Source organism: Crinia signifera, chromosome 2, assembly GCF_055691185.1.
Source record: "Crinia signifera chromosome 2, ASM5569118v1, whole genome shotgun sequence".
Lineage (NCBI taxonomy): Eukaryota > Metazoa > Chordata > Amphibia > Anura > Myobatrachidae > Crinia > Crinia signifera.
The window spans coordinates 371,889,940-371,911,308 of NC_139218.1; the positions used below are offsets into that span (position 1 = coordinate 371,889,940).

Sequence of the window (21,369 nt, forward strand, 5' to 3'; positions counted from 1 at the left end):
CTTAATACAGCCCTGTCTGAACATATAATGAATCTCTGTACAGTAATACTAGAGTCTAGAGCAGACATTCCCAACCACGGTCCTCAAGGCACACCCAGATGACTTAATTAGTATATGAGTGATTCTGATTAAACCATCTGTGCTGAAGCCTGGATATCACTAAAACCTGCACTGTTGGTGTGCCTTGAGGACCGTGGTTGGGAATGCCTGCTCTAGAAAGTTACTGCAATTCTGCATAGAAGTCTTCTCACATGTCTTTATCTTATTGGTAGCTGGGCATTGGAGGTAAATGCTTTCTTTACCCAGTTTTATTATATAGGAGCTACAGTATTCTGCATAAATAACCACTGCTCTTTGCTGCCATCTTGTGGCCAACTGGAAAGATTGCATCTTTTAAAAATTACTTTTATTATTATCATCTTTTTTTTATAGCTTCAACTTACTCCACAGAATTTTACAATTGGTAGCAAACCGTAATAAAACTATACTGATCATTAACAAGACGTAAGAGTGTCCGACTTACTATTATCATAATAGCACACTATATATAGATCTTCAAAATAATTTTTCTATATAATAAATGACAGTATTGTTGTAATTAATGCTGGGATATGCTCCGCGAGTAATATTGTTTGTGTTTCCCAGAGGGACAATATGGGAAACTGTCATCTCCCCCCCCCCCCCCCAGCTTCACACTTTCCAATCTTTAGTAAATAGTTTGCATGACTGTAAAATATTTCAGGTGATTTATCCAACACATATTTCATTACCTTTTATGTAATCCTGGAGCCTTGCAAGCAGAGTTTCCCTTTCTAGAATCAGCAGCTTCCGGACACTTGGCCGTTTCACAAGCTCCTTGTGTTTTTGAAAAGCTTGCAGAAGCTTAAATAGGAAACAAGTATATGACTATTGACAATAAAAAGCAATTACTGTACACACACAAATGGTCAAAAAGCAGAGCTTTAATTCACATATTCATGCCACAGGGATTTAGGAATATTAATGTGACCAGGAGACAGAAAATGAAAAAAAACCTCTCAATGTCAATCATCACAAAGCACGCAGGTAGTTGGCTGCAGCCTATACATCAACCAATGGCCACTATTCTGCATCGGGTTGAGACAACAAACCTTCAAAAAGCAACAGATTTGTCAATCCAGACCCCAAAACGATCGGAACCGGTAAGTTAAGGATTTTTAACATGTTGTGTCTTGATTTAAGAAACAGAAATCGCCAGTCAGCGAAACATCTATCTGGGATTCAGTCAACTGATGTTGTAACCTCTTTATGATAATTATCAGAAAAAAAACTCGAAAAATTATAAGTACATTAAACATCAGTGTCATGGATAGTGTGATGGATAGAGAGAAGAGTGCAAGATCCTTATGAAAAAGGAGACTGTTCTGCTATGGTGTGTGCTCAGTTTTATAAAACTGGCTAGATGCACCTACAATCACACCTCCCTGCCAATCAGACACAGGCACAGAGCATTTCTGATAGGCTGCATGTGGAAGGGCAGTAAGGGTATGTGTGGAATTGCACAGACTGAGCCCACTTGGATTCATTTAAACCAGGCATGTCCAACGTTGGCCCTCCAGATGTTGTGAAACTACACATCCCAGCATGCTTTGCAATAGTTTTAGCATGTTCTAATAGCAAAACTGTGGCAAAGCATGCTGGGATGTGTAGTTTCACAACATCTGGAGGGCCAACGTTGGACATGTCTGATTTAAACAATCTCATTCCAGATAACAAATCTTCCCAAGTGGGTTCACGACTAAGGGCTATTCCTGCTCCCATAGTAAGCCATCTGCCCCGTCCGTCTACCTGCTGCGGGCTGTCGTGGATCTCAGAGAAGTAGGATTTCAGCTTGCTTGCTATTTTCACCTCTGCGGGTTCAATGATTCTTTCATACTGGGAGACAGCAGCTCTCCATAGAGGCTGGAAAAGAACATAGATCCTCATTAGCATAAGGCTGCTATTGGTCAGCTGACATCGCGCTGGCAGAAGTCATTGGCTACCTCTGTATATGGGTTGTAGTGAACAGGATTCAATCCAGCAAAGGGTTCAAAATCTTTCTCATATCGCTGGTGCTGATCATCACTGGAGGGTAAGAAGTGGGCCAGCTTTTCATGCAGCATCCGGATAGTGAGCACCTGCAATGAGAAGTGTTTCCAGGTCCCACTTATAGTCAAACTGAAAGTAAACTACAACTTTTTAAATTATTTAAAAGCTACGTACACATAAGACGATGCCACAAACGATTAAATGTGGTCAATGTGGAGGCCACATCAAGGAGAATACGGACATTAACAATATAGTCAGGACTGAGCTGCATGTGCAGACAACAGACGGGGTTGCTAAGGACCTGAGCATAGTAACCGATATAGGGGGTCATTCAGACCTGATTGCACAGCTGTAAACTGGCAGGTCGGGTGATAATCGAATTACTGCAACCATCAAATGATTTCTCTCCCCTTCGGTCACATGCGAGGGGGTGTGCTCACGTACGTCTCCTCTCATGTTACCAAGATGATTCGGCGGCAGGGCGGGAGCGGGCGTTCGGCCTGGCTGCGTTAAGCCGCTTGCTAAGCAGCAAATGACCGCTGTTTAGCGAGTGGTCCTGAATCAGGCCCATAGTGCGTACACACTAGCCGATATGCATTAAAATATTGTTCCGATGGTCGTAATCGTGCATATCACGTAATATACTGTCTAGTGTTTACACACCTTAACACTAGAATATTGTGGCTGAAGATCATTGAACTGACAATGTATATAGGGGGCCAATTCTGCTTCACTCGGAGTGAACAGACTTCGGTCCCTGCTCCGATGGCAGTGAAAGAACAACTTAGACAGGAAGGTAGACACTGGCAGAAGAGGGAAGTACGCACAATACAACAGTAAAGTACCTCTTCCAGCCGTTTCCCAAGTTTTTGAAGAGGTTCTGGGGAGTATCTATCATTCTTCCAAGGGTGCGGAGTGTACCGCCGCCAAAGCTGGCCGGTAAGGTGCTCACAAGCCGACGTCCACTGCTCGCAGACCGTCATACCCGCTCGCAGGCTATCCTTTACTATGGGAAATGGGTCTGTCCAAAGACTCAGTCCACCAAGGTTCTTCTGAACACTACGACCCAGTGCGTACCCTGAAACACAGAGAAGAGTAGCAGAACACCAGGGATAAATACACTTGTTACACTACCATAGTGGATCAGCAGCAGAATGCTGGTGCCAGTATACGGACACAGACCAAATGCAGCATAAAGCACGGTAGCGGTGTTGACGGTTTAGGTGTTCACATGACGCCTTACCAGAACGCTTATAGTACAGGCCACACCAATGCAATGCTTTAGGAGTTGTATTTTACCTTTGCCAGAATGCAGACACTGCCAAACTCCCAATTGTCAGCATTATGAATGTCCAGATGCAGAATGCTTATCAAATAAAGGGGCAGATGTATTAAGCCTAGAGAAGAGATAGACTGGAGATAAAGCGGAGATAAGGTAAAAGGAGATAATGCACCGGCCAATGAACTGTGGGGCAGATTTATTACGCTCGGTGAAGTGATAACGTGGCTGGTACTTTATCACCGGCCAATCAGCTCCTAACTGTGAAGTTACAGGCTTGGTTTGACAGCTAGGAGCTGATTGCGCGGTGATAAAGACCAGACACTTTATCACTTCACCGAGCTTAATAAATCTACCCCTGTGTTTGAAATATGACAGTTGGGAGGTGATTGGCTGGTGCTTTGGGCCAGATGGATCAAGCTTTGAAAAGTGATAAAGTAGAGAGTGATAAACAACCAGCCAATCAGCTAATACCTGTCATTTTTCGAACCCAGCCTGTAACATGGCAGGTAGGAGCTGATTGGCTGGCTGTTTATCACTCTCCATTTTATCACTTTTTGAAGCTTGATACATCTGGCCCCCATATCTCCTTTCACTTTATCTCTTCTCCAGGCTTAAAACATCTGCCCCAAGGAGAGGACAACATGTGTAGGCTAACTGGGTACAGTGGCACAAAAGCTTACACTCTACTCTGGCCACGATTTCTACTGCATGTTATTTTAATCGGAATGCAGACATTGGTGTTAAATAGGGAATAAATCAGATATATGTAACATAAATTGGAACAGTCAGACATTCTAGCTCAGAATAATTTCAATATTTTTATAGAGGTCACCCTCTGTGTCAGACAGTGGAGATAGGCATTTGACGTGTCTGAACTGTGTATGTCAGGGGTAACTGGAGGGCCGACAGACAACGTCTAGGTCGATAATATACGGTCAACATGAGTTTTTCACTATTTCTTGAAAATGTATTGATCAGTTTGTCCACGTGGACTCTGATTGGGAACAATGAAGTGTAGCAGGAGCGAGGCACTGGGGCTGAGTCAAGGAGAGTGAAGGTAGGGTCAATATGCTCAGGTGTCGACACAGACACCCAAAAAAAGCACAACGTCTACCATTTCAGATGTCGACTTTTTGCTTGAGTCATCTTTTATACCGTGAGGTCCTTGTGCATGTGGACCTGGACATTGCCTACCGGGTACACCACACCCATGTCAGGCGATGGGGCTGTGTTGCTGCTTAGCTTGGTCACAATGGGGCATATGTATGAACCAACGTTAAGTGCAGAAATGCTGGTTACCTGGGAGGTTTAAGTTTTTACTAATGTATTACTAATGTGCGCTAGTGACAGCCCCCCGAGTTATGCTCGGCGGGGCTGTCCCCTGTAATCCCCCACCCCAGTGTTTAGCGGCCGGGGCGATGTATTAACAGCCGCCCAGGCGTTAAATCGCCCGGCCGCTTTGCCAGCCCAGGGCTAGCGTTGTCCTATCCCCCACTGCGGGGACAATGCTAGCCCTGCTTCTGGCTTATGCTGCGCTGGAGATCTCGTGGTTTTAGCGAGATCTCGCGCATGCCCATTAGAACCGGCCGGGGGAGAGAGGGAGAGTGCGCATGCGCAGGGGAGCCGATAAGGAGAGCCGTAAACGCTGAACATAACGGCTCTCCTTATCGACTGGGGGTGGGGAGCATACATCTGCCCATAACACGTGCCAGCTTCTCCACATTATGCTGGAGAAGCGGGACCCGTTATTTAATAAACGTTATGGATAGATTCATACATCTGCCCCATTATGTTGGTATATGATACACTTTTGCATACTATGGGGTAGATTTATTATTCAGCGATCAGGGGAATCTGCGCTATCCCCGTGCGTTATAGCAGGGGATAGCGCTTCCCCTGATCTATCACACCCGCCGAGCATTGGGGTAGATTTATTAAGTGGAGATAAGGGGCATATGCGCTATCCCCATGCGCTAAAGCAAGGGATAGCGCTTCCCCTTATCTATGACACCCGCTGAGCGGGTGACTAGCGTGCGGCGGTGTGGGGCAGGAGGCATAGCGCAGCTACGATATTTCGTAGTGCTCGCCTGCCTCCTGCCTAATTTATGAACGGTCAGCATCGCTGACCGTTCTGCCGCCTGCAGCTATCGACTTCGACAGCTGCAGACGGCGATGCCATATGCCTACAGCAGGGACAGCGCTGTCCCTGATGCTGGCTCTGAGCTGCGCTGGGATCTCGCGTGAGTAGCGAGATCCCGCGCATGCGCAGTCCAGCCGGCCGGGGAGAAGCAGACAGCGCGTCAGTGTTAACTGACGTGCTGTCAGCTGGAGGGGACATCGCCGGAGGGGGGAGTTAGCGCTCCCCCACTCCGGCGGCAAGATCTTAGTAGATCTTGTCGGTGTCCCCTCCTGCTTCGCCTCGCTAATGAGGCGAAGCAGGAACTGTTATAGCGGCGCGATAGGCGCCGCTATAATAAATCTACCCCATTTACTCTAACGCCGGCGGTGTGGGGCAGGAGGCATAGCGCAGGGGTGATATTTTGCACTGCGCCCCTGCCTCCTGCCAGATTTATGAACGGTCAGCATCGCTGACCGTTCCGCCGCCTGCAGCTGTCGACTTCGCCAGCTGCAGGCGGCGATGCCCTATACCTAACAGCAGGGACAGCACTGTCCCTGCTGCTGGCGCTGAGCTGCGCTGGGATCTCGCGAGTCTAGCGAGATCCCGCGCATGCGCAGTCAGCCGGCCGGGGGGGAAGGAGACGGCGCATCAGTATTAACTGATGCGCTGTCTCCATGAGGGACATCGCCGGAGGGGTGAGTTAGGGCTCCACCACTCCGGCGGCAAGATCTTAATAGATCTTGTCGGTGTCCCCTCCTGCTTCGCCTCGAGGCGAAGCAGGAACTGTTATAGCGGCGCGATAGGCGCAGCTATAATAAATCTACCCCTGTGTATCGTACGCGATCCCTGTAAACTAAAAAATCCTTGTGGCAGCCATGAACTCTGGAACCGATTCGATGGGCACAGGACAACGCATCAGATCAGATTCGGAGGTAAAACACATACGATATGGTACTTTTCTTACGATTTATCGGTCCGATGGCTCATATCGCATAAGTGTTTGTGCGCCTATAGCTTTTGGTTAGTTTGTTGTTCTGCAAAGCATCCAGTACAGGGTTTCATGTAGAGAGGAAGAAGTGTAGCTGGAAGCATTTCTGCCTTGAGTTACCTCAATGTGTTTAGAAATATGACATATCGGTTTTTCTGGTAGAGAACACCATAGAACAGTGATGGCTAGCCTTGACACTCCAGCTGTTGTTGAACTACACATCCCAGTATGCCCTGCTACAGTTTTACTATTTGCCCATGCTAAAACTGATGCAGGGAATGCTGGGATGTGTAGTTCAACAACAGCTGGAGTGTCCATGTTAGCCATCACTGCCATAGTATCCGGTTTGCTTAAAAGTAGGCCCCTGACAAGCAGTCACAGTGGTGGAGGATCCCATAAGCCATACCTCCCATGCGACCCTCTCCAGGAGGGACACATTGCTCTGTTCCTGCACTTCCCTGGTAATGTAGGATTGCCATCACCTGTGTTGAAGCACCTTTCTTATCAATTACAGATGAAGGCAATCATGCATCAGGAAGAAAGTGCAGGAGCAGAGCGTTGTGCCCTCCTGGAGAGGGTCATGTTGGGAGGTATGCATAAGCCAGTGATTACCAACCCTGATCCTCAAGTACCCCAACAGTGCACATTTTCCAGGTCTCCACACAGAATCATAAATGAAATAATTAGCTCCACCTGTGGATCTTTTAAAATGTGTCTGAATAATGAGTGCACCTGCTGGGTCACCAGGAAAACGTGCACTGTTGGGGGAACTGGAGGACCAGGTTTGACATCACTCTGCGGAATTCCCAAACAAGATGAAATGTGTTGAATTCTCCCTTAGCACAAACTGGGAACCCACTTGTGCTGCAAACAAGAAAAGAGGAAAACACTGTCCTCCCTTCAAGAATAACCAATACATTTATCTTATTTGTCAACATTTCAAGAAAATACAATTACACAAAATAAAGGATATGAACAGCCTCCAACTGCAATTCTCCCCTGCCCCCCCCCGCCCCCTTTACCATGAACCCCACCCACCCTGGTGTAACAAGAGAAATAAAAACTAGGAGATACTGTAGGTCAGGCATGTCCAACGTTGGCCCTCCAGATGTTTTGAAACTACACATCCCAGCATGCTTTGCAATAGTTTTAGCATTCTCTAATAGCAAAACTGTGGCAAAGCATGCTGGGATGTGTTGTTTCACAACATCTGGAGGGCCAACGTTGGACATGCCTGCTGTAGGTAATCATTTTTGTCATCACCCAGCTCTACCCTATTTGTGAGTAAGCCTATACAAAGTATTATCACAGGGTTAACCTGTGGGGAATACAAAATATTATTTAACATCTTTATACAGTGGAACTAAAAGCTCAAATTTCACCGCACACTGGTGTAGAGATGTGTCGTTCGCGAACGATCCGGTTCTTTTGAACGGATCCATCAAAAGAACGAGCGAGCCGCCGATCCCAAAATGGTGATCCGGATCGGTTTCGCTTAGCATTACATACAATACAATGCACATTGCATTGCTTGAGCTCAGCACTGCCCCCTTTGGCAGCTGAGATATTTTCTTCTAATTGGCTGCTTGTGCTGCTGCTGCTGCTGCTGCTGTGTCACGTGCAGATCTAGATTCTTCTGAATCTGGAAGCCCTGAGGGAGGTCTGGTGACTACACATCAACAGCAGACTAAGCAGAGCAGAGGCATTGGCACTGGCAGGCATTTCAAGATTGCTTCACCTGAGTTCACCAGTAGTATCACAGAAAGGTGTGTAGTAGAAGTATGAACACACAGACATAAATTAGGCAGTGCACATGTGTTTTTTTTTTTTTACTAGATCTCTGTTTGCTGGGCTGTGTAGTACATTTAACTTTAATTTGGAGGGGGAGGGGGCCTTCTTTTAACTTTCATTTGGGGGGGGGAGGGGGGGCTCGGCAATGAGCAAATTTAGTCTCCCTTGGCAACGAGCAAATTAATACCCCTTTTACACCGCTGCAAAACCCCGGGTCTTCAGCGGGTCAGACCCCTGTCAGCGGCAGTGTAAATGGGACACGCCGTGTCCCTTTACACGGGACTTCTACCCAGGTCCTGGGAACTGGATTGTTCGTCAGACAAGCGTTGGTCAGACAGTCACTAGGTCGACATGCAGAAAGGTCGACATGGGAAAAGGTTGACATGGGAAAAGGTAGACATGGACGTTAGGATGACATGAGGAAGGTCATAAGGTCGACATGGGGTTTTCGCTGTTTTTTGACCCGAATGTCAACACAGTTGACATGGACACAGTTGGAAGTGAGAATCGGACCCTCGCATCGCTCGCAATGCTTTGGGCACAGTGTCTCACTTCGCTCGCCACACTATTATAATCTCACTCCATGCCCTAGTGGAAGGTAGGGCATGAAATACCGCCTGTCGGCACATGTCGGCTCAAAAAACAGTGAAAATCCCCATGTCGACCTTATGACCTGTCGACCTTCCTCATGTTGACCTATAACCATGTCGATCTTGTTCCACGTCGACCTTTCAGCATGTCGATCTAGTGTTGTTGACCTAATGTCGACCTAGATCAGTCGACCAAGCGACTATCTATGTTAAGTGCACCACCTAGGTCAGGGTTAGAGAACTTTTGGCCCCAGCTGTTGTTGGACTACACATCCCAGCATTCCCTGCAACAGTGTTATCATGGCCAAATAGCAAATTGTAGCAGGGCATGCTGGGATGTGTAGTCCAACAACAGCTGGAGGGCCAAAGGTTCCCCATCTCTGACCTACGACTTTGCTCTGTTTCTGGACTTCCCTCTTAACGAATGATTGCTATTACCTGTTCTAAACAGGTAAATGGGTAAGAAAGGTGTTTCCACACAGGTAATAACAATCAAACATTAAGAGGGAAGTCCAGAAACAGAGCATTGTGTCCCTCCTGGAAAGGGTCATGTTGGGAGGTATGGTACACTAACTCAAACCATAAATAACTGTCTTTTTTACACAAACTGAGCCGCAGAGCCGCCCAAAGGATCTAGATCTTTTCACTGACCGACCCAGGTCGACCCGGGTCCGCGAAAAGATCCGTTTTGCCCATCTCTACACTGGTGAGGGGGAAGCCAGCTCACATAGGTGTATAACTCCAAAACAAACACATATTGCTACAGGCCGCATCACCAGGATGGCCAAGAAGAGTTACTGTCACAATCAGGGTTCTGATATTAGCGCCTGGTACTCGTTACGGAATTGCTCAGTCTGTAGTGATGACAATGGGTGTGATCTGGACTGGGCTTATTCCCTGTGATTACATTTAGCAGAATACAGTATATAGTACCTTAAAATGGTATTTCAATTGTGAGATGATATAGAAGTTGTTCAAATGGCACAGTAACTGACTGCAGCTTCCTAACCTTATCCATACCCCCAGCCTGACCCTAACCCTCCCAGCTAGTTCCTAAACTCACCCCTGTACCCTGCCACCTAAACCTAACACCCGCTGCCTAAAGGTGCCCATACACTGTACAATTATTGTAAGCAATTTGGATTGCATATGTTTTGCAATGCGATGCGATCTAGTCCAAATTGCATACAATAATTGTACAGTGTATTAGTGGCAGTGCGGCGCATTGGAGTAAGTACGGGAGTTTGGGGGAGTGGAAACATCTCTGAAAATTTGTCTTTTTATACATTGGATGCTGTACGGAATACAGCATTAATATTTAACATTACATATGGTCTATAGCAGCGGTTATCAAACTGTGGGTCCTGACCCCAAAGTGGGTCCCGACCTTCTCAGCATGGGGGCACGACTCATGCTGACCATCAGGCTGATGAGATTTCTGATGAAGGAGAGACTGAAAAATCTGTTGAATTGTTATTTTAGACTTCTCATCATTTTGTGCCTCCACAATGCTGCCATGTATGTGCTGTCTGCTGACTACACATGTGATGTGATGACCTTCTGCAATCACTTACTGGGGTCCTGCAATTATTTTTATTGTCTGATGGGGTCCCAGAGCAAAATAGTTTGAGGGATTCAGTACTGAATCCCGGCGGTCGGGATCCCGGCATTCAGAATCCAGACGCCGGAATCCTGACAGCCAAAATCCCGACAAGGGGGGGACGTGGATCGCCCCCCCTTGCGGGCTCGCTGCGCTCGTAACGCAGCGGGCCCGGTGCCTCGCTACGCTCGGCACACTCATTTATTCTCCTTCCAGGGGTGTCGTGGACACCCACGGAGGGAGAATGTGTCGGGATTTCGGCGGTCGGGATTTCGGCGATCGGGATTCCGGCGGTCGGGATTCTGAATGCTGGGATTTTAACTGCATCCCAGTTTGAGGACCATTGGTCTATAGTATAAGCTGTTTCAAACATTTAAATAAGATAAGTGGTCAGGAAAAAGGTTAAACATATCATAACAAATAAATACACAAACATAATAGAACCAGTCCTGCACTTTCTAAGCTCACAATCTCCCACTTCATGGTACGGCTCCTGTCTCGTCTTCCTGGCAGCTGCTCTGTGATCCATTGGGATGTACTGCATGAGGGCTCAGATCCACACATGCAGTAAATGTGGTAGAAGAAGCTGGTACACTGGGCATGTGCAGCAGCTCCGCTCTGTCCCTTACACTGCATGAGGTGGTGGCAGCTCTATTGAGGATATTATATACCAATGCTATTGTCATAATTTAAGGCATTTGCCAAGAGGAGGCAACCAGAACCCCCCCCTGCTTTTGCCTACAGGGCACCTTTACTCCAAAGGGGAAATTTACTAAGATGAAATTTCCTCTGAAGATGGGATGGACAACCAAGATTCCATCTATTATCTTCTAGAAGATGCAAAATAAATAAGTAGAATCTGATTGGTTGCTAGGGGCTACATCCCATCTTCAATAGAAATCCCATCTTAGTAAATAAACCCCTAACTCTCCCTAATAGTTCATAAACCTCCTGGTCAGGAGGTTATTTCTGATGTAAGTATATTGGGTACTTGTTTCCTAGCACGGCGCCCGGCGGCAGTACGTGTCCTCCGACCTTTTCATACCCCCACTATCCACGTCGGCCTGGAGTTGATTTTAGATAGTGTGGCGAGCGCAGCGGAATACATGTGAAGTAATCCGCGTACGCTCGCCGCGCTTTGGGCTCTGTGCTCGCTGCGCTCGCCACACTATATATAATCAACTCCAGGCCGATGTGGATAGTGGGGGTATGAAAAGGTCGGAGGACGCCTACCGCCGCCCCTCGCGGGCTCGCTGCGCTTCGGGTTGGCGTTGATAGTGGGGTGACATTAACAATGGGGGGGCATTTCACATAGTAATTACCCATCAGGGTGGCTGTACAATTAAAAAACGGGTCTGATCACATCACATGCGATCGGGTCGCATGCGATGCGACCCAATCTGATAGACCCGACATAAGATTAAAATCGGTGGCGCCGTGCTAGATAACAAGTACCGTATATTGTTATCTTTGTAAAAGAATAATAATAAAAAAATACTGCAAAATATAAGAAAAGAGGGACTCTGGGTTCTAGGTTGCACAAGTTTATTGATCCACATGGCCAGGAATCTAGAGCGTCCCTGATAACTCCTACCAATAATCTCCAGCAGCTGCTTCATGCGGTGCTCAGGGTAGGGGTCATGCTCCGTCTGTCTCCACACATCATCCACCGTGTCCTTCGTAGTTTCTACAAGTTCCACAACGTCAGCCAATGGGAGGTGATCCAAGCTATTGTAATACTGCAAAGACAATATAAATTTTATAGATGACCAATGGCAAGATAGAAGAAAATGGTCAACAAAGGATTCTTAATTCGGCAACATAAGGAGATTCGAAAGGTTCCCTAATATTCCAAAACAGGGTCCAACAGTGTCATAATGACAGTTTTAGGTCATTATATTGTTAAATTGTAGAATCACCTTATCCCCATTTTCCACCTGGTTGGTACCAGTAACTGCAGACTGTGGGCACCTACCATCCTGCCTTTGTCACTCACTCAGTTATAGAAGACTCAAACTCGGGGCTTAAGGTGGCCATACACACGCAGATTTATCTTCAGATCTGGCTGGTTGGAGCAAAAACATGGTTATGGATGAGAGCAAATGACAGTTGACCATTTGCATGGAAATGCTGGGAAACTGACAAACTGTCACTCATCCATAACCATGTTTTTGTTCCAACCAGCCAGATCTGCAGATAAATCTTACTAGTGTATGGGCACCTTTTACTTTACACTGCAGTACACAAAGTACATATTACAGTACATAATACAATGTACACAAAGAAGGTATGAATTGAATTGTTTTTGTCAAAGTCACTTGTTTGAACACTCAAACTGGACTTTTCACAGCGCAGCCATTAGTTTGGTCATGTTTAGCCGCTATACTTGGCCAAACCAGACCTTAATAAGCATGATCAGTGTGAAAACAAACATAAATTGTACATCGCCCTGTGATCTCCCGTCCCTTTAGATGGGATATTGGGCCTGATAGGACTAATGAATATTAACCCCTATTGTGATTGATATTACCAGCTGTAGCAGGACTGATAAAAATATAAAATATATACAGTACAGTATATTTCATTAGTCTGATTTGAGTGATTTCAGGTTGTTTTTGCATTAGCTTCAGTTAAACAAGCTTCACACGTACCTATGCTGACACAGTAGTTAATCATTCTATGTCAGGTTGTATACTGACAATGTAATTCTATGTCAGAAAGGGTTGTAATATAACTTGGTAGGAATATACTATAAATGTATATATTATTGCTTTGATATACAATATAATCTTTAGAAGTATAGTGGGTGTTTGTCATAAGAATATAAATGGTGGTAGGACAAGAATGATACAGCATGATGGTCGACTGTCATTAAGTCGACCATTAGGCCGACATGGGAAAAGGTAGACATGGTTCTAGGTCGAAAGGTCATTAGTTCAACAGGTTGTTAGTTCGACAGTGTCTAGGTCAACAGTCAAAAGGTCTACATGGGGTTTTTCACTGTTGTTTGAGCCGACATGTGCCGACAGGCAGTATTTCATGCCCTACCATCCACTAGGGCGTGGTAGGAGAATAATACCCCTTTTACACCAAAAACCCTGGTCGGACCCTGGTCTTTGAATGCTGGAGTATCCAGGGTCTGACCCTGCTTTATACCCCATTTACACAGCACTTTGACCTGGGTCGGACCTGGGTCTGCACCATTTACACTGAACCTGGGTCAGCCCTGCCTTAAATAATATTTTATATATATATTTATAGAAAAATATATATATATATATATATAGAAATATATATATATATATATATATATATATATATATATATATATATATATATATATATATATATATATATATATAGAAATATATAATATATAGAAATATAATATATATATATATATATCAGGGCTGACCCAGGTTAAGTGTTTTTTTTTTTTTTTTTTTTTTTAAGGTGCTGGGGGTGCCGGAGGGTACCTGTCCTGCCTGCTGTGCTTGGTGTACCTGGGGGTACCGGGGTGCTGGGGGGTGCAAGGGGTGCTGAAGGTACCTGTCCTGTCTGCGGTCGGATCTCAGCGGAGAAGATGATGTGCGCCGTTGCTGTACCACCCTCCCCCCCTCCCCGGCAGACGGTCCCTGCGGCGTGCGGCGTATGGAGTGTCAGTGGCGGGGGTCCCTCTGGCGCATGGGAACTAGTACTAGTTCCTATGCGCTGGAGGGACCGCCGATACTGACACTCCATACGCCGCAGGGACCGGCTGCCGGATGCGGGGGGGGTGATACAGCAGCGGCGCACATCATCTTCTCCGCTGAGATCCGACCGCAGGCAGGACAGGTACCCCCAGCACCCCTAGCACCCCCGTACCCCCAGCACAGCAGGCTGACAGGTACCCCCCTCTCCTCAGCAGCCGCAGGGACCCCCCTCCTCCCGCAGCAGCTGGGAACATCTTCCCCAGCGCTGCACGCTGTGGACCCGCTGCGGGTGCCTGCACCCGCAGCGGGACCATTTACACCGACATTTACACGGGTCCTATCCGTGTTCTACCCAGGTCAGGACCTGGGTAGAGGACCCGTGTAAATGGAAACGGATACCCCCCATTTACACCGCCGCGGATCCGGGTCTGACCCGCCGCTGACCCGGATTTTTCGGCGGTGTAAAAGGGGTATAATATAGTGTGCCGAGCGCAGCGAGCGATGAGAGGGGATGCAGTGCACTTTAAACAGTGTCCATGTCGACTGTGTTGACATGTCGACCTTTTGACCTGTCAAAGTAATGACCTGTCGACCTAGACCCATGTCGAACATCATGCTGTAGAGTGTAGACCAAATGATCTCAACCCGAAGGGAATATATACATAAATATAATCCCTGTACATGTATTATAATGTTGCCGTCTGGACTTGGCACCTATGAAACAGCTTGTTTAGGAGTTCTGTGGACTATAGGGCCAGGACTCTTGTCAGTGTAAAGAAGCCTCATTCTTGGATGAAACACTGACTGCAGAAGTGCTAGGAAGAATTTAAACCAACTCAGCCTCTTGTCGCAGAGGGCGGGGCTCCTGAGTTTGCTGATGTGTATGCTGTATTGGAAATTCTGCTGATAATAACCGCTAAGTATACTTTTAATAAATTCATATTTTAATATTATAATGATTTGTTGAAGTACTTTTCTGGGAATCCACCCATCTGGGTCTCCTTAAATTTAAACCCATCGGTAACACCAGCCAGACACTGAGTCAATAGATGTTGACTTGCAGTCATGGAATGGGGTATTCGGGATACTGGGCTTGGGAAAGTCATACCTGCATTGTGTAGAGCAGGTCATCAAGTCATCTACAATTGGAAGGAAACACGAATGTCGGCCTTTCATTGTAATGTCTTTGGGACAATACCCAAGTAATAAGATCTGTCCAATACAAAGTGCTTCTAGTGCCTCAGCACAATTGCAGGGGTGACCTGGGATGGGGGTCCACGACCAATCGAAAACATTTCTGGTCAATTTAATAGGCAAAAAGAATACTGGGGCATCCAGTTGTAAACTATGTGGACAAAAAGAAGCAATGCATGTCCCTCACCACACATCTGACCCTAAGGATGACAGGTAAACACTATTTACTTAGTTTCAAACCCCCCACCCCCCCCACCCCCCAGAAGTTCTCAATAATAAACTGTTGTCCTAGAGGTTACGTGATATAAATACTGATACTCCAGCGTGCCGGAATTCAAAAAGGTTTGGGAATCACTGTGCGAGTACATAGGCATACACCCTACTTATTAAAGCCATATGCTCTACATCACAGGTTCTCAAAGTCGGTCCTTAAGGACCCCACACAGTGCATGTTTTGCGGGTCTCCTCCCAGAATCACAAGTGAAATAATTAGCTCCACCTGTGGATCTTTTCAAATGTGTCAGTCCGTAATGAGTGCAGCTGTCGGGTGACCTGGAAAACGTGAATTGTGTGGGGTCCCGAGGACTGAGTTTAAGAACCACTACTCTACATGATTTAACAAGTATGTTCAGCTCAGGCGTTGAGAACCACTTTCACCCATAATACACCTGGGTACAGCACACACAGTACAGAAACAGAACACGTAACACAAATCGACTCACTTTTTCGATTGTTTGAAACAAGCTGATGAAATGGATTGCTCTCTCTCTGATGCTGGATTTACTCCGGCTTTCTGCAACTTCTGCCCAGAACTGAAACTCATCAGTGGGGGTTATAATACCTAGAAGACATAATAAAGGCAGGTCGTACTTTTGTGCTCATTTATAATATTTCAATAACCTTCTCAAAGCCATAAATATTATCATCCATAAGTTCAAAAATATTCAGCCTGTTCTCATTCACAAACCTTGCAAATCCTCTTCTCCACCGGACTTGGAGCCCCTTCCGATGGACACAGCGCTCCGCAGCACACTGCCCAGTCCAGCCTCCAGGTCACTCAGCAAGGCCTGCAGCTTAGGGTCGAACTGCTTACTCCACTTCTCATCCTTAGCCAGACAGAATACAGGGAGAGATAGTTATAAACCACATTCCATCCCTGCAAAATCACTATCTCCGTAATATGGATTACTACGTGTTTCCTTGTCCTACTCCAGGTCTATGTTCCAGATATGAATTCCCAGGTCTGTAATCATGGGATAATCATCTGGCAATGCACCTACTACTAACGGGCCCGGCCGACCCAAAGGGAACCAGTGATGCACATATCATTCCCAACCGGGTAAAGGTACAACACATTCTCCTGGCACAGAGAAGGGCATAATTCTGAATGCAAAAACAGCATAAGAGTCTATGGGGCAGTATGTTCCACCACTGGGTGAAGGAATAATCCCACCTGCTTTTATTTGGACAGATAGTGTGGTCATAGGGTTAGGCAAACATGGACCCAAACCAATGACCTTCCCCAATCAGGTACATGGGAATCTGGTGGCAGTTATCCATGATATGGAAGAATACCACAATCGATGGGTCCTATGTATGCTCCATCTCAATTGCTTATCAATGTTGTACCCAGATTTGACAGCCAGCACTGGGTTACTTTATCTGCCAGTGTATGGGCAGCTGTTTTGTTCCACTCAATAGGCACATCTATTGATAAGCAAGTAATGAAGAAACAATTGATCAATTGCTCTAAAGCGCAGATTCCAGTACTGCAGGATCAATCATTTCCCTGCAAAAAGACTTGCGGAGCTCACGCCAAATTTTAGATCACCGGAGGTATGTGTGCTCCCGATAACTGCGGTATCCAATTAAAAGAAAACATTCAGGAAGGCAAGGGACTGCTGGGAGATGTATTTTGCCTCGGAAATGGGGAAATCACACAAACACCCTCACACCTAGGCCCTTATTCTGGTTGACTCGCAGCCTTGCAAGTCCACCAAGGGCTCAGATCTTCAGCGCTATCAGATCTGAGACACCACTATGGTGTCTCAGACCTGCTGGCGCCCTGTGCGACGACAGCGCGGGCAGCTGACATCCGCTGACATCAGCTGCCCGCCCCCCTCACCTGCATCACCGGGCAATTTGAATGGGAACACCCAGGAAACGCTGGGTGTTCCCATATGCAAATTGCCCGGCCCGCCTTAGGTCGGGTGGACCAATGGGATGCCAGAGCAAGTCCTGCTGGCTTTATGTAAAAACATTTTTAGGAAAGATCAGACTTGCCCTGGGGGTGCGGGCAGTAAGTGAATATGAAAACCCCGCTTCTCAGTTGGATTTCCATCCTGTGTTATGCAGCTGCTGTAATAAAGGTGTAAAATGAATGTCTCTGAATTGCTGAATAGTGTTTATTGGGTGGAGGACACTGCCACATTGGGCCTCATTCAGACCCATTCACTGGGCTGCAAATTTGCAGCCCAAGCAATTATCAGAAGACCGCGCAGTGCTCTCTGCACATAGGCTGATTGACACTCTGCAGGCATTTGCGGGTGTGCCGCCGGCATATTCTGGGTGGCCTTAGAAAAGGCAGGCGTTCTCCTGCCATTGACACCATCAGCGGCCTCCTTCTCCCCACGGCCTTCACATCGCTGAGTGAGTCCTGGCTTACTCAGTGCGGCGCCCACCCGCCCCCCCTCTCCAAGTGTGGGTTCGCCCGCACAGGCTGCGAATGGATGTTTTGCATAAACATCCATTCGTATACCATTTTTCGATGGTCGGCGACCATCGAAAGATGTGGTGCGTGCATGCATATAAAAGTGACTTTTAAGTCACTTTCCTATGCGTGCACGCTGGCACAGCAGTGAAATAGCCTCATTACCATGAGAAAACCCAGCGAAGCCGGGCGTTCCCATATGGTAATGGTAATGGAAACGCGCCTGCGCAGACGCACAACATCAGTCCTCCATGTGTATGCACGGAGGACCGAACAAATGAGAATAACCCTCTGGTCTCATCATATCTCCACAGCCCCAGTACAATTATACTGCGCTCACACTCACCTTCAGCAACATCGGAGCATAGATCTGCCGCACTGCCTGGTACAGAGTGTTGATAGGAGAATCCAGCATTGAGGAAACCAATATATTGTCATGAAGGTTATTCTCCGTGATGGCTTCTGGTCTTATCTTAAAGAACACGAGGGCCTTCTCCTTTGTATCACCAGGCTCAACCTAACACAGAGAAAGGACAGTCATCCGGGGGCACTGACATGTAACGTCTGAGTTTACACCTAAGCACATACAGTCACTGCTGCGATGGGAATCAGAAACATGTAGAATTGAGAAATGTTTCCAATTTATCACACACAGTTACACCACCGATAATCCGGCACCCTCGGTTCCAGATGTGTGCCGGATAATCAATTTTGCTGGATTATAGGTGGTATCCCCCGCAGCATGATTGCCCCACTGCAGCATGTCTTCCCTTGCACTCTCTGCAGCCATGTCAACCTGAAGCCGTCTCCTTAACCCACAATCCTGCAGTCTGACCCCAACAGCACAGCCGCTACAGTGCACCTCCCCCCCCCCCGTGCTGCAGTGTGACTCCCTGCCCCTCCCGCTGCCACTCTAAACCCTCCCACAGCCATAGCACCAGATGTGTCCAGATTAATCAAGGTGCCGGGAAATCAACGGTGTACCTGTATTAGCATCCATCCCCACCATCTCGTTTTTCAGGCACTGTCCCCTGTTCCATCCACTGGCCACAATGTCCTATTTGCATGCACACATTGGGGCAGATGTATGAAGGGTCGTTATGGGGAGAAGGGGTATCAGCGCACGTTATGTGCACTGATACCGCTTCTCCCCCATGTATGAAGCAGCCAGCGTGCGGTACAGGACAGAGGCGCTATGCGCCCCTGTCCATGTCGGCGCTGCTATCTAAATTATAGCAGGCCGAATGTATGAACGGTCAGCATCGCTGCCGTTTTTGGCTTGGCCAGCATCAGGCTGGCGAAGCCCTATCTAAAAAGCAGGGACAGCGCTGTCCCTGCTGTCAGCTGTGCTGGGGATCTCGCGCGAGTAGCGAGATCCCGCGCATGCCCAGTGCAGGCGGCCGGGGGACAGGAGACAGCGCATCAGTGTAAACTGATGCTCTATCTCCAGGAGGGGACATCGCCGGAGGGGGGAGTTAACATCTTGTCTGCCGAAGCGGGGGAGCGCTAATACATCTGGTCGGTCTTCCTTCCTGCTTTGCCTCGCTAATGAGGGGAAGCAGGAAGTATTATAGCGGCGCGATAAGCGCTGCTATAATACATCTGCCCCATTGTCTATTTGCCTGGACAAAAGGACTAAGTGACATGGCCAGCAGCTCTCCATTTATGACCGCTAGTGATGAAAATGGGAGCATGGCCCGCGCTTGTGGCATTTCCATGAGGCCACACCCCCTCATTTTAGGCGCACAAATAAGTGCCTTATTACAGCTGCACCAAATTAGGAGGAATGTATTAGAGATGTAGGGGATTATTTACTAAGATGGGAGATCTATTTCAGATGGGATGTTGCTATGGGCCAACCAATCAGAATGAATGTCTTATTTATTTAGCATCTTTTAGTAGTTAATAGCTATATGCTTTAGCAGCCTGACAGTGCACAGAGAGGCCCAGACATTAGGGGTGATTCTGGTTCATTAATGAACAAAACCATGTGCAATGCAGGTGGGGCTGATGTAACATGTGCACAGAGAGTTTTATGCTGTGTACACACAGGTACAATCCAGCATGAGATTTTGACTATATAGTCAAAATCGCATGCAGATCGCACAGGTTTTTTACCTTGCAATCCCGATGCGCCCTCCTGTGACAGCACAAATCGAAACCCAGATAGACAGGGCAGCAATGACTATATAGTGCAGATTGTATGAATTGTATGTAAAATGTAAAAAGTACAGAGTTAGCAAGAATTGTATAGCACACGAATCTAATGCAGCCCACACACGCACCGATTTTAGAACGCGTTTTGTACTTTTAAAGTACAAAACGCATCGTGCGTACAATTATCGGGGTGAATTCGTGCGGCGTGTGCGACGCGATGCTGTGCTATGAGCGTTCCCGGGGGCCGATTTTAGATGTCCAAAAAAGTATGTGCAGCAGGTACTTTTTTGGACATTATCGCATAGCATCGGGCTCAGCATTATACAGGCATACGAGCCAATGCTATACGATGGGTTTTTTTTTTGGGGGGGGGGGGGGGGGGGGGAATAATTACATACAAATTGTTATCAACAACTTTATTGCAGGTTTAAAACATGTGAACTCGAACAAAATAAAGGTCAGAAAAAGCCAGTGAAAAAATGTGCTTAAATCGCACAGCATCGCATCGCAGACAGCAAAAATAGGATTTATGGTCTTACCTTGATAAATCCCTTTCTTTGAGTCCATAGGGGGCACAGGAGTTCACGCTGGGTATGAGAGGTGAGGTAGCAGAGCGTGCACCAAAGGGTTACAGAAATGTACCCAGCATGCTCCCTGCCTCCCTTCTCCCTCATATCCCGCCCCCTGACCCTGGGTCACCAGTTTCGTTAGCAAGCCCAAGGCAGGAGCGGAGCAGAGAAGAAGGAAGAGCAAACACACACACATAGCATACAAGGCCAAAGCCATGGAACTTCCCCATATAGGAAGCCCCGCTACCAGGTGCGTCTGGGAGGGCGTCCTGTGCCCCCTATGGACTCAAAGAAAGGGATTTATCAAGGTAAGACCATAAATCCTATTTTCTTTATCGTCCACTAGGGGGCACAGGAGTTCACGCTGGGACGTCCTAAAGCTGTCCCCTCACGGGTGGGGGACGCTCCTGGACTGCGGAAAGCACATGTCTACCAAACTGTGCATCAGCCGATGCAAAGGTATCAAACGCATAGAATTTGATAAACGTGTGGGAAGAAGACCAAGTCGCTGCCTTGCAGAGTTGTTCTGCCGAGGCCCCTCGACTAGCGGCCCAGGATGTACCCACAGACCTGGTAGAGTGTGCCGTAACCCCCTCCGGGGGAACCAACT

At 47.2% G+C, this 21,369-nt stretch overlaps 1 protein-coding gene across 3 annotated transcripts in view; it reads right to left on the minus strand.

Moving 5' to 3' along the window:
- DYNC2H1 (dynein cytoplasmic 2 heavy chain 1) overlaps positions 1-21,369 on the minus strand; it is a 324,861-nt gene that overhangs the window by 292,830 nt on the left and 10,662 nt on the right. For all 3 annotated transcript variants that reach the window (XM_083170072.1, XM_083170071.1, XM_083170070.1), the window contains exons 2-9: positions 18,380-18,550; positions 16,291-16,429; positions 16,046-16,164; positions 12,032-12,176; positions 2,913-3,145; positions 2,022-2,156; positions 1,828-1,941; positions 771-882 (exon numbers count right to left, since the gene is read on the minus strand). In XM_083170072.1, coding sequence (XP_083026198.1) covers positions 771-882; positions 1,828-1,941; positions 2,022-2,156; positions 2,913-3,145; positions 12,032-12,176; positions 16,046-16,164; positions 16,291-16,429; positions 18,380-18,550 — 1,168 coding nt within the window. The remainder of the gene's footprint in view (positions 1-770; positions 883-1,827; positions 1,942-2,021; positions 2,157-2,912; positions 3,146-12,031; positions 12,177-16,045; positions 16,165-16,290; positions 16,430-18,379; positions 18,551-21,369) is intronic.